Source organism: Hyposmocoma kahamanoa, unplaced genomic scaffold, assembly GCF_003589595.1.
Source record: "Hyposmocoma kahamanoa isolate Upper Pololo Valley unplaced genomic scaffold, ASM358959v1 211, whole genome shotgun sequence".
Classification (NCBI taxonomy): domain Eukaryota; kingdom Metazoa; phylum Arthropoda; class Insecta; order Lepidoptera; family Cosmopterigidae; genus Hyposmocoma; species Hyposmocoma kahamanoa.
Window position 1 is genome coordinate 3,389,254 of NW_020653732.1, and position 14,283 is coordinate 3,403,536.

A 14,283-nucleotide genomic window follows, 5' to 3' on the forward strand; every position below is an offset into this window, starting at 1 on the left:
AGGGACACGACGCAAAAGGGACTCGACGTGAAATGGACACGACGTGAAAGGGACTCGACGTGAAAGGGACTCGACGTGAAAGGGACTCGACGTAAAAGGGACTCGACGTAAAGGTAATAAATCGAAAAATAAAAGGTAATGTTACCTGTAATGGTAAAGCAGTGGTCCCAAATTGATCCAATAGCCCCCCGGCTGTAAAATCGAGTATATCCTTTCAATGAACTCAATCACATTGGGTGCGCAGTCAATGAAGAAACATGTCGCTACGCAACTCCATTCCTCGGGGTCCGTGTACACCTGAACATAAAATATTTTTTTATTTAATTTATTGTTATTTATTAATTTATTTTTATTATTGAATGTCAGAATGTTTCCATGACATTCAATTATTTTTTGGGCAATTACTCCATTAGTTTGTTATAATTATTAATACAAAGATCGAATACTTAGAATTATTCCTTCGATCCGGCCGGATTCGAATGGACGTCTTCTAGCAAACCGTGTCAGACGTTATGCCAACTAAGCCACGGGATGAACCAACGGACCTCACGAATTCTTCTATGTGCTTGTTGTCGGTTTTGAACGACATTTTAGCCGTAGTATTTATGAGAAAATCTATGACAGTATTTCGTCATCCAGTTAAGTTACTATTTTTGGTTAGGTTAATAGTTAGTATTTTTTTTTGTACAGCACTTGGATAATTGTATTCTGGGACTTCTTTATGAGTAATATGACTTATTCTGCCGTCTGCTAACTAAACAGCGGCCAAGTGACAAAACAATTTTTTGAAATATTAAAAACCATAACCCAATTTTAGAATATTTAAATTGTTTAATGATTACATTTGTTTTACTTGTATTGTATTAGATTAAGATATATTGAAATAAATTTATCTTTATCTTTATAAATTGACAAGTCCCATGTGCCTGTGATTTCACCAGCACCCTTATCCTTCAAAACCCGAACGCAGTAGTTCTCACATTACTGCTTGGCGGCAAGAATAGGTAAGGTGACAGTGCTTCCCTGAACATACTCTTTCACAAAGAGCTTTATTGCTATTAAGTCTCTCAAAGTTCCGAGGATGAAAGCATTAAACCCATACGTACCTTGAGAAAGTCACCAGCTGTCATAGAGAAATTCGCGTGGCCGGGTTTGTCTCTTGCGGGACTCACATCTGGGAAGGTGGCGCTCAACAACTGGTGATCACAAGTTAAATTGTTCACATACTGATGCAACCAGGGATGGACTGTGTATTTGTTCGCCTGAAAATAAAAAAACAATTACCTAAGGAACAATGACAAACTCCCATATAAATTTTTGTTAGCATAATTTGTATGCTATGAAAAACATGTGAAAATATAGCGTAGAAATTCCTGAACAAATTTTGTTTTGGAGGTTATATGTTACGTAATTGAATGAAATATATTCGGTGTATTATTAAATCAAAATAAATTACAGAAGCCATAAATAGAGTTACTAGAAGTTGAATGGCGACGTGGTTTTTGACGTGACGAAAATTCAGAGGAAATTATTTTGTATACTGGTATGGTCAAAAGGCAGAGAACAAATAAGTAACGAGAACGGACACTCTCCGCCCCTCCTTAGCTTTAGATACCGCAATACGCCCCGCACATTGACGGTCACATTGACTGAACGAGAACAAGGCTGTCGGGGAGCCGTTTTCGCGCTAAGACGGCTTTGATATTTGAATATAGTTTTCATTTATTCATTACGACATTTGAACTTTAATATATAACATCATTTTACGTTACTATTAATAATGGTCGTGAATTGTGCTGTGTACGGCTGTTTATAATCATCTAAACGGGATAAAGAGAGGAGTTTCTTTCGTTTTTTGAAAGATGAAACGAAGTAAGTAAAAATACTTATATCTGAGACTCCGTCAGTTATTGTTTTCTTTAGTGCAGAGTAATATATAATACAGATGTATTATATTAATATAATAAGACGTCATAACTTCGTGAGCTAGACAAGGGTTCTCGAATTTTCTATTTCTATTGCCGATAAATATTACGTAGTGAATATACCTAATTATCAACGAGGAAATGATAAACTTGGACACGCAATTTCAAATACTTTGGTTACTTTATTTAAAGGTACCTGTCCAAAATATAACATTTTAAGTGCTTTAAATATATTTTTTAAATAAATCTTCAATATTATTCTAGTTAGTGAATTAAAGAAAAATATAATATTGTATCGATATAAATACCTACGTAATGAACATGTGTAATTATTAGGATTCTATAATAGAATTAAAGACAACAGATTAGCGTTAGAATTTTCGCTATGTTGCCGCTCTGACCACGTAACGTAATAGTACGAGCAAGTGATGGATAACCCTGCCACTTCACGCACACATTTGCGCGCGTGCAGATAGCGCCTTGCTGTATGTAGTAGTGTAGGTAAATAATTTTCGACTGTTGTATGGAGTGTCCGGGGTGTGATGAAGTTAAGGTATAACAAAAGCCAAAACAGTTAATTAATAACATACTACAGACTGTTGCATTCGTAACTAGGGCACAAATTATTTTTCTTTCTCTGATTTTGGGAACTTCTTGTCAGTTTTACCATTTTTTCGCGTGGCATTTTGGATAATGAATTACCAACTTTATTTTTTGTAATGAAGTAGTTAATCTATTATTATCTTATTACAAATCGGTCGAATCAGTCCATTTGATATTACGTGAACTAAATGTGGACCATATCCATACGTAGGTACTGAAATTCCTTTTTTGGCGGCTAGATATCGCTCAACGTTAAGAAACTGACAGTTGTAGATATCAGTCCGGTTACATAATAATTAGTTATTAGACTTTCTTATAAATATGATTTTATTTCCAGACTTGGATAGGCCGCTATTATAATTTGAAAAACCTAATGAATTTATTTTATTCAAACTTGTAATTAGATATTTGAAGACGCTAACGAAATATTTTAACTATGACTTTGCCATTGTTCTTTCATCATCATTATCATTTTCTAAATTGCTAAAATAAAAAAAAACTGGTTTTTGATCCCGATTGTGTTGCCAGATAATAAAATTATTTATGACCATAAACATAGCCTTTTATTATAGTTATTGCATTAAATGTTACTAGTTTTATCAGATTACAGCTTGAAAAGCGTTCTAAACATTTATTCTTGTCAAAAATAGGTAAACTACCATTTAAAATGTATTTTTTTCATCGGTTATCCCCTTTGTTTCCGTCATAGGTTCCTAAAATTTTTGGTAAGGCAAACCTAGGCAAGATATAAAAATTACAACGCCCACCGCCACAGAAAAATAATTGAAAACACGTTTTTTTTGTATATTAACTTAACACAAATTAATCACAATGTAGTGTAGTTTATATAGATAATCAGTGCTACCGCATTTTCTACCGCATTCCCCTGGACAACATCAACGACCCCCAATAGTTTCCGAGGCTCCTACCTCCCCCTAGGACTCTAGAAACTATGGTTTACATGTTGGACTTCTAATTAAGATTAATATTATAGTTAGCATTGTAATTTCTTAAATTAAATTAAAGGCCCCGGGTTCGAAATATATAATGGCCTAAATTTTTTTATCTTGTTAATTTGGATGTTATGTGTGGTCGTCTACGTGTGTGTCCATGGTACCCGCGACACATGGCTTCCCTAGTGCGGGCGTATGAATGAGTACGTATTAATCGCTTCAGAGAGTCTACTCCCATTGTCCATCCGACACCATTACTGCCAAATACGTTTTACTCGAGCAAATTAAAATACGCGGAATGCGAATGAAGTTTCATACTTGACGTTGTTTTGTGATTTAGTCGAGTATTAATTATTTGACAGTAATTTTTTCGAACAGATGTCGAACGGAGTACGAAAGTAGACTCCCTGGTTTGGAGGTTGATTGGTGGCACTGGTACTCTTTTTTTTTATTATACTAAGTGACGGGGCGAACAAGGTGGTAACCGACACGCCTGTACAGAACAGTTGCAGTGCCACTCAGAGCTTTAAATCACTAAGATCTGAGGGACTCTGCCGCTGCGTTCGGCCAATTTTATTTCTTTTCATCTCCCATTACCTTGGTAGGTAAGCAAGAAGCTAGCAAGAATTGTTCATTGCTCTCAAAAACTTTATACATAAAATAAGTGTCCGTCAGGATGGCTGGACCAAATCATATATACAAATCAAACTGTGCTCATTATTTACTACCCATTTTGTACTATTTTAAAAAATTACCTGTTTTGAAATATTTTCTGCCTTAGCGCTAACGGAAATATTAAAGAAATAAAGTGGCCAGGCTGACCACTTTTCGTTTTTCATGGTTCTAGCATACAATTTCGTATATAACTCACTTTTTTTATATAACTATTTACTATCTAATTTCTACCTAATATATACTGTTTTTGCGTAAAAGTTTGTTTTTAAAAAATAATAAAACGCCTTTGCAAAAGTTATCTTCTAAAAAGACGGTTTATCTTCTCCGCGTAATTGCTAATAATACTTTTTCAGGCGTTGAGAATATGCCCAAAAATGGTTTCTGGATTACCTTCGCAAGCAATATTTTATACCAATTTCTTTAATATTTCCGTTAGCGCTAAGGTAGAAAATATGCCAATAAAGGTTCTAAATATTACAAAATAGGCAGTAAATAATGAGATAGTTTGATTTGTTTAACTCGCTTGGTCCAGCCATCCTGACGGACACATAAAATCATGCATATCAGTAGATACGTTGCAAACTTTAGAATAATTATCTATATACCTATTAAATTTCAAATAAATTTGCATTGACAAAAAATGTTCTTTTTCTATGCCATCATTGGTCGCCTAGCAACGCTTTGTTATTAAAGATTCTATGTCCAATTTAGGTAGAGTAGAATCCGTAGTTTCCGCGGGGCGCTACCTTGAAACTTTGACTAGAGACAGCAGTATTATGTGACTTGAAATATATGCCATTCTCTATAGTAATAATAATATTGCAGTAATAGAATAATAATAAGAATAATAATAATATACCTGTAATGTATTTAATTCCATGTAATTGTTAAATTTTGTTTGATTTGTTTGTATCAATTGTATTTTTAATGCTATTATTTTATATATACTAAAATCTCTCACTCAAATCTGTTAGCAGTATGTCAAATATTATAAATAAACAGAAGTATAGTTTTGATACTGGTTACTTACCTCCGGACACCTATTAAGTATAAAATTGCTCGCAAACAGCATGAATAATGAGAACTCGTTGCCCTGACACGTGTAGCCCCGCGCTGCTATCTCCCAAGCGAGTCGGCCTAGCCCGGCACCGGGTACTAGAACTTTTATGTTTCGGAGGTCACTGGAAGAGAAAAAACATAAAATAAAAATTAAATTAACAAATCATCACACCCCATTACAAACTGCTGAGCACGGTCTCGTCTAAAAAGAAGGTTTCCACCAGAGTTTCTTAACATTTTTGTAGTCATGAATCCCTTTCAAAATTTCAAAGCGCCTACGGACCCTTTCCGAAAATATGAGGTAGAACTTCTTGCGGTGTACGGATAAACCTACGTAGGTGCTTATTGTGCCGCCAGGTTTAGATTAATATGTATTATTTTTATAAAATTTTTAATAATAAATAATAATTAAAATAAGAAAGGCTCGAGTGTTGAATTAATAATAATAATAACGCACATACTCAACATAGCCCCGGACTAGGGAAACCCTGTGACGCAGGCGCCATGGACCTATGGGCGCTATGATTTTCAGTGCTCACTGCAAAGTGAGCACTGAAAATCATAGCGCCGAGTCGTATTTCTAGTGCTTCAAATCATACTCAAGTCTGCTCAAATCCTGACTTGAGCATTGAGTAGAGTTCTAGAATACGACCCTTAGTGTGCGTGAAAGGCGTTAACAAAGGGTGTCACTAAACCTTGATCCTTGTAGGTGCATCCCACCGCTGAACACGGGTCTCTTCTAATATATCTACGAAGAGATATTGCGAATACTAAATTAGTCCTGGATCTAATAGCAGAAATAGGCAAGGTAAGTTACGGAGTTGTCGAAGTTCTCTTATGTGTTTATGTTACAGATCTTTGTACTGGTTTTCGGCATTCGGCGCCGCTAGTGACATCTAGTGAGATATTTTAGAACCTTCTCACCACGGCCGGCGACTAACGTCAATGTCGCTTTTTGATCAAATGTATAAATAAGCTGTTTTTGTGAAATAACTCTACTAGTTTTATTATGATTATTTATTAATCAAAGAACGAACACATAGAAAACTTTTCTTCGACCCGATGTGACTTTAACCCATAACCACCACCTACCACGCTATACCGTAGTGCTGCTCTAACCAACTGAGCTACAGGTCAAGTTATCGAGTTGGCGAAATTCTCCTATGTGATTTTGTTATAGATCTTCGTACTGGTTTTCGGCTTTCGGCCTTTCCGCAAAATTTTTCTTCGATTTTTCTACTTATCCCGTGCCAGTGTGTGTTTCATACTTACGTAACTTCGTCAGGCGGGAATAGCTCTTCAATCTCGTCCAAAATGGGTTTGTAACACTGTTCGCGCTCTGCAGCGCCTTGTGCACTCCAGTCGCGGACGATGTTCTTTAACACCGATTGTACCTGTAAACAAAAATAGTGCAAATATACAAAAATGGCCTGTAAAGTTCTATTTGTAGGGGTACCTATCATTAGTCGTACAGTAGCAAATTTTGTTACGAAAATTGCCTTTAAAAACAAAAAATACTAATTGCGCGTAAAGGTCAAAGTTGCCAAAAATATGAGTAGTGTAACTATCTGGCAACACTGGACCAGAACCACTTTTTTTAAGCTTTTCGCGCGCTTTTTTCTTTCTCGATAGCGTACCACCATCGTGAGCTCAAATTTAACATAGAACCAATTTATTCTGTAATTATTTTTAAATAATTATCGTTTAGTGACGTTTAAATGTTTTTACATTTACAACGATAATTATTAAAAAATAAAATTTAGTTATTTATATGAGATAAGATAAAATTATTTACATAGCAGAAGGGATTTGTGACTGAGCAATTGGATAATCACGGCCAAGCGAATCACTTATATTATTAAGTAAAGTACGTAATGTAGACGTAAGAATATTATGTAATAAAAATATATATTATCGTAATTATATTAAAAAAAAACGGTTTACACTCGTGTGTGACCACCCGGTCGAAAGACTAAAATACGGGTTTTTGTAGTATGTAACAGTTTTTACGTTTATATATATTACGTTTCGAATTTCTAAATTATGTGTTAATTTGAGGGTTCTATGGCCAATGCTCAATAAATAAATTTAATAAAAAAAACTACCCGGTCGACTTCGGGTGCGTCAGTGACGTAATTTTTGAAATTAGAAGCCGTTAGAGCACCGTGCTAGAAGCCGCTACTAGCGTGGTGTTGCCAATTTAGTGGTGTTACCAATAATGAAGTAGAAATTTATGTATTATATCGGCAGTTTTTTAAACACCCGGGCAATAAACTATTCCGGAATGCACTTGAGCAGTTTATATTTCAAAGATACATTGCGCGTTGTAGTAAGTTAAATACAAGAAATTTCTGTTTGTAGGAATTTTGTGTTATGTGGTTTCGAGTAAGTATTTAAAAGTAACCCTATGGCAACATAGTCATATACATACATAGATAGATAGATAGAAAATTCTTTATTGTTAGCACCACATACACAGAGAGATTACAGGATAGCGCTATGTAAATATTGTATTGCAAGTATTTAAGGAGGAAGTGTTGTTCATTATGTACCGTTGTATACCTTTTCAACATCATGATGCATCTTATGCTGTTTTTGAGACACAATCTCACAATTATTATAATCACAGCCAAAACTTTCGGTCCCGTTCGTCGCTCCGTCTGCACTATGCTCAACATTCTCGAACATCGTGTCGACATCTTTAATGATCATGTGAACAACACTATTGTTCACGTCTAGGCATTTTTTGAATTTCGTTAAGTATGTTGTGTACTTTTCCAGATGTTTCTGATGCGACATGGGAAGTGCGGAGATTATTTTCTCCGATTTGTGGATGCGGTCGAGACAGCAGAGTCTGGGGGAGAAAACTTACATTTATAAACATGAATACGAACAAAAACTAGATAATACACTTTAAGACTAATTAAACTTTTTAATCATATCCGTCACGCGTCCTACACACGGTGTCCGTAAGGGCGCATGCCCATTATGTCGTGACGATAGATATTCGTGCAATTTAAAGTCTTGTGTCTTGTATATTCAAATGAAGTTGTTCACACATAGAACGACACGATTAACTGTAGTTCACGACTTTTTTTTTATAAAATTCTGATGAGTCAGTACCATCTACCAGCAATACAAAACATCTTTAAAAGAAAAGAAAACTTTAAACCGTCACATGGCCAATATCTGAAACTAGTTCGCACGCGTTACAAAACTCCTGCTGCTCACATTTTTTTCAGCAACAGAGTGGAACATGCTACTGGAAGATGTTGTTTCTGCTGTCTCTGTGAATTAGTGCTACAAAAAGTTAACTAAAACAAATGATATAAATTTCAACACTGTGATATAGACATACCAGCAAAAGCTTCTAAGTTAAGTCTATAACCAAATAAATAAAATAATTATAATTGACTTTCATTCCCACACAAGCCTAATTCACATTGGGACACATATATCATAAAATTGCATTGCAGATGTGTGCAGGTGTGTTGTTTCAAGATGTTTTTATTCACCAAAAATTAACTAATTCCGAAAACTCAGAGGTGCATGACCTGATCCTAACCGACAACCCTCTACTAGAGAGGCGGTAGGCCAAACCATTAGTCTACCACAGATTTTTATACATGGTGGAAGAAAATACAGCAGCACTTTGTATGGCTCTAGGATGCTCTGGTACAGAAATAGAGACACAGCATGTGTGTAGAATGTGTGATAGGTTACAAAATTTAATTTGTTTTAAGAAAACACAATAAAATTATTGGGTCTCAAACTAGAAAAGGCTACAAGATCAATCAGACACAGCAGCTGAGTAATAACTAAGGAAGATAAGCATCACAGGACTACTCCAAGCCATATTAAAAATATAAAGACAAATAGCAGATGAAGTCAAAACTGTTTCTTATAACATCAGTACCAAACCTAAGATTGTATAGAAAAATTTTTACACAGGTTTTCTTGTCACAGTTTTCTTGTGCCGCCTCTCTGCAACTAATTATTAATTTATTCTGATTAAATTAATTGAGGGAGTCCATTTAGCTATACTAAAGAATAATTTGGACATTCCTTTCTACAAATCCTGGGATTGCTCAGAACTGATTATACTTTGATAATAGACATGAAACAATGTATATTTTAGAACTTTTTTTTTTGATATCAAGTGATGGGATGTACAAGTCATGCGCCTGATGGCAAGCTACATGCCTGTCCATAACAGTTGCAGTGCCACTCAGGGCTTTTTTCAACGAACTGAGGGGCACTGCCACTATGCCCATCATCCTGTGACTTAAACAGACACATCTCATGTGCCAGTAATTTCACCAGCACCCTTACCCTTCAAAACCGGAACACAGTAACGCTGACATTACTGCTTGGTGACAGAAATAGGTATGGTGGCAGTACTTAGTACCTACCCTGGATGAACTCTTTCACAAGGATCTCTACTGCTACTAGAATGTTTAGAAAATAAACAGAAAAAAAAATTACACGTATTGATGACGAAATGGGGGTATGTCCATACTAAGAAAATGTTCATACTTTAGATCACTGATCATTACATTTGTAAGATTTTTAGGAACAAATTAGGAATGCAGCTGATGGAGGTACATAGCTTCCGCCTAGTGCAGGTACAGAATGATAACATTGTATGAAAGTAAAGAATGCACAGTAAACCGCACGCTTACCGTGCATTCTCTTTTTTTCAATGCAGTATGATAGCCCACACAAGTTTAGGTCTGCTTTTGAATAATCTATTCTAGTTCTAATGCTTTTAAGCAAGCAAGTTAAAAAAACATAACACATCTTGATTTACTTGCAGTATGGTTTTAATGTTCTTGCAAGACACCATAAATGTCACCATTAATTTTGATGTGACATAATAAATTATTTTATTAGCACCCCATATCAAATGTAATCATAAACAAAACGTAAACAAGTCCTAACTGGAACAATCAACATAACCGAATATAAAATAGAACTACATGAGAAAACAAATAAATGATTCCAAACAAATGGTTCAAGTGAATTAGAGTCTTATTTACAATATCTAAGGTCGCCAGTCGGAGCGTATGATCGTACAAAGCTTTTGTAGGTATTTAATTGGTACATCCCGATATCTGAACTATGGCAAGGTAGATATGACAAAGAATTTTACTCCCGAGCATTTTGTTCTAAAAAACACCTATTATTAATTTTTTTTCTATTTACTTATACACAAATTAATTCTACAGCATGTGTTTAAGGTCTTAAGGCCCATAATAATAAGTAAAATTAAATTAATATGGTCTAAAATTGGTTTTAAAAATGAAAAATTACTTACTTGTAATATTTAAACGCGCTCACGACCGCGCGAAAATGTTCGCGCTCTTTTACTTCATCAATCTGTTCTGAAGGCGATGTGGAAGACATTTTTTAATTTATTAATCAGTTTTTAAGATAGAAAAATGGGATAAACTATTAAAGAGGCTAATTTCAAAAGATATTTTCGAGAGCAATGATGAAATCTTTGACAGGTATTCATTGACTAGTGTAGGGAAAAGTCAATAGTAGGATTAACAGGAAACGATACTAGGAACAGGTGCATAAGTTACAAATTCGTTTCGATGATCGTTTTGTAAAAGTAATTTAGGACAGAGTATTATAAAAAATATTGTGACTACGAATTTATATTTGAAACTTTTCTAAGCAAATAGTGTTACCAAATCTACTATTAATATATATAAAGATAAAGTCGTGTAATCGTTTAATACCCTTTTTACGTACCTATTTTATGATCATTGCAAGAAGTACCTTGTTGATTTTTGCTTGATACATCTACATCGTTAACATAAAATCACACTCTATAATTGAGAATCATTAATCTGAAATATTGTTTTTAAGCCGAATTTTATTGCTTTTGGGCACAGGTTGTAATTGTTAAACATCCTTGCCTAATTATTAATTAAAGATTTTTTTAAGTGATTTTATAAAAACTGTTTTTTTAATGGCATAACACTGCAAGGGAAACATTTCCTAATCCACATTCCTAATCATATCCATTAATGAATGTTTTTAACTATTAAAACTTTTTTATGACAATACTTAGCAACGCGTAAATCGGAACGTCACTTTATAGAGTTGTCTTTTTAGACATAAGATAATATTAATGATATGAGTGAATAATACATTCAACTATAATTAAATCACACGCTTTAATTATTTTTAACACAAAATAATGATCTAGACTCGTTCATAAATTAATGGCCAGAGATTACAACACATATAGAGAGTTTTAAACTACGAGGGAAAGTCCTCTGCTCGGCAGTGGAATACGATTGCAAGCTAATAAAAAATACCACAAAACTGAGGTTTTGATTTGTTTTGAGGTTGAAAAATTATATTATTTCTTTAAGCAAACGTAAACAATAAAATAAAAAAGGCCTTTTATTATTATTTATTTATTGAGCATTGGCTATACATATAGCAAAATTAATAAAAAATTAGTTTCAAAAGGTAACCATAAATAATGCAAATAATTAAGAAATTCAAAACATAATTTATATACTTAATCTAAAAAGTAAATTCGTATAAAAACTGTTACTGAGAAAGATCCTTTTCTTTCGTTTACTCTGTATACACTACTCTATTTGTTTACTTCTCTAAGCTTCTGTCAAAGGACCTCTGTGAATGGTGAACGTCGTAAAACGTTTCTTACGAGGATATTTGTGTTTTACCTTTGTTTGTCTGTTAGGGTAACAGTCAAAAACGTATAAACAACTTATTAAAACTTTACTCTCGCGTTGCGTGTTCAAAGATTGCTATTCAAATTGAATACTGCAATGTCACCGTAAGAAATAGAAAAATCAATAAATCCCAGTCTGCAGTGTTGTCGTCGCTACGCCGAATTATGGCATAATTATTAGTTACAAGTGCAATTTGTTTAATTCTTTCAACTACTTAATTTTTACTTATGTAAAAAATCAGTGGAAATATTGTGAAAATGGAAGGAATAATAGCGCATAGAGTGACTCCTTTGCTAAAATGCGTAGTGTTGTTTCTCTTCATATTCACTGCCAAAGTGCTCACAACCAAACCTCAAGAGACTGGAGACACCAGAAATGACATTCAACCCTTAAAAACATCTCACTATGTACGAACATTTACAAAATATCACCACAGAAGAACTAATCAGTGGAATAATCCTGAACTGTGGACTGATGACCAGCCTAGGGTAATTCAAAAAAGGAATGCCATTCCAGACACGAATTTTATTGGACAGGAAAGTAAAAATGGCTTTTCAAATGATTATTCTGTTGAAAAAGATGCAATTAATATAAATAAAGGGGATAAAGGCACAAAAACTCATGAGAAAAATAGTTTATCTAATGAATCTAAGAAAACTAAAATTAAACCTGCATTTATACCTACTGATCCCCCAAAAATTGTGACTTCCACTATATCTTGTTTGTACCAAACACGTAATGTGGCATTGAGTGCTACGCCATCTTATGAAGAAGATGAAAATGCTCAATTTATGATTGAGAATGATAACTACGGTACGTATAACTTTGCATGCTTCTATGGCAGCAAATTGGAAATTAGCTGCTTTCTTGATATCTTTGGATTAAAGTGTGAAAATAGTAAGAACTAATGTTGCCACATTGAATTGTAGGACTGAGCGTTATTTTCCGAAAGTGTTTCAAGAAACTCTCTTTCTTTTAATGTAAAGAAAAAAAGCTTTCATGTGAATTTCAGAAACGGTTACTAAAGAAACAACACTTAAAAAAACAAAATGGACTCGCTCCGCAAGTTATACTGCCCTGCTTGTCATAACTAACACATTCGCATTTCGGAACATTCTATATATTGGCACCTAAAGCTTTATTGTCACCTAAAAAAGTCAATTACGCTGATTTCACTTAACAATAAAACTGAAACTAATTAAGATAATAAAAAACCGATTAGATGGGATTGCCGATCTTGTTTCGCTGATCCCAGACATGTCAATAACTCAATTTCGTTAAAAATGCGATTACGTTACTTATGATAAGGATGGCAGTATACATATATGTATGTAGTTATTCATACCGTTTCACTGCTTCTTTGTAAAATAGATCTTATGCTAGGTGCATTCAGTTGATATTTCTATGACAAATTAGACCGCCTACAGTACTCCTGAACATTTAGTCAACCAGTTCTGTCTAGGCCTGGAAAAGTACGAATGGAAGTTAGTTTTTTTTTGTAAAAGCGTTTTTTTGTAACTGTTTCTGGAAAGCATTTCTTTTTAGGAAATAACCGTTTCGTTTTTCTATAAAGATGTTATAACTCAGCTCTATTAAATTACATTAAAAGCAACCAGAATCAGTTTGTCACTAACAATGGTGATGTAGCTAAAAAATTTATTTTTATATTTATTATCTCTAATATTTCATCTGAATCCATGATCATGAAATTTATAAAAGAAAGTGTAAATATAGGGTACCAGAAAAAAGGAAAAGCCCCTTTTAATGTAACAGGGTATGATTAAAGGGGTGCAAATAAAAATGAAAAATGACCTGTCAATGTCATAGTGACATTTAGAGGCCACAAGAAAAAACACGTATTTGAAAATTTTTTCCTCAACACCTGAATCAACCCCAAATTTTAGTAATAAGTTTATGGCTCTGTATATAATAATTGAATTGAAAATTTGCAGATCGTGGCTTAATAATAAACACAACATTACAAGATGGAGAGAAAGTGCAAGTGGAGCAATGCAAAGGACCAAACTCATACTGCTATACTCTGTGGCATGAAGATGACAATAATACCATCTCAGTTCTCGGACAAGGTTAGTAACAAAAATGTTGACTCATTACATCGCCCAGGTAGTGTGGAAAAACTGGTTAGATAATGCCAAGAGTAGGGAACAATTATCTTGGTTATATCTAGTTTGGACTCTCGCTTCTTCCGTAGCCCATAAATAAATTTTCATTTTTAAATGAGGTAGACTGTTTCCTCGGCAATGGTACAGTCGGCCAGGTCGAAGAGTCAGGCCCAAGAATGATGCAAGCTGTATCAAGTAATGTAAATTTTTGCATTTGTGTAAAAAG

At 34.2% G+C, this 14,283-nt stretch overlaps 2 protein-coding genes across 2 annotated transcripts in view; one reads left to right on the top strand and one right to left on the bottom strand.

Moving 5' to 3' along the window:
* Positions 1-141: 141 nt before the first annotated feature.
* On the bottom strand, positions 142-10,627 carry LOC113227527 (carnosine N-methyltransferase). The gene is made up of 6 exons (XM_026460465.1): positions 10,533-10,627; positions 7,778-8,069; positions 6,488-6,609; positions 5,187-5,337; positions 1,107-1,262; positions 142-297 (listed from the first exon to the last, which is right to left on the bottom strand). Exons 1-6 carry the CDS (start codon positions 10,619-10,621, stop codon positions 142-144), a joined length of 966 nt encoding a protein of 321 aa, XP_026316250.1. The 5' UTR covers positions 10,622-10,627.
* A 1,438-nt stretch (positions 10,628-12,065) lies between these two features.
* Positions 12,066-14,283, top strand: part of LOC113227555 — a 31,104-nt gene continuing 28,886 nt past the window's right edge. The window contains exons 1-2 of the mRNA XM_026460507.1: positions 12,066-12,747; positions 13,887-14,021. Coding sequence (XP_026316292.1) covers positions 12,192-12,747; positions 13,887-14,021 — 691 coding nt within the window. The 5' untranslated portion in view covers positions 12,066-12,191. The remainder of the gene's footprint in view (positions 12,748-13,886; positions 14,022-14,283) is intronic.

Bases quoted from the DNA above. Each gene is read 5' to 3' on its own strand.
- LOC113227527 (XM_026460465.1), bottom strand. From the start codon at position 10,621: ATGTCTTCCACATCGCCTTCAGAACAGATTGATGAAGTAAAAGAGCGC. The intron at 8,070-10,532 runs GTAAGTAATTTT...TTTCTCCCCCAG, and splicing joins AGCGCGTTTAAATATTACAA to ACTCTGCTGTCTCGACCGCA. The intron at 5,338-6,487 runs GTAAGTATGAAA...TTTCTCTTCCAG, and splicing joins TTCCCGCCTGACGAAGTTAC to TGACCTCCGAAACATAAAAG.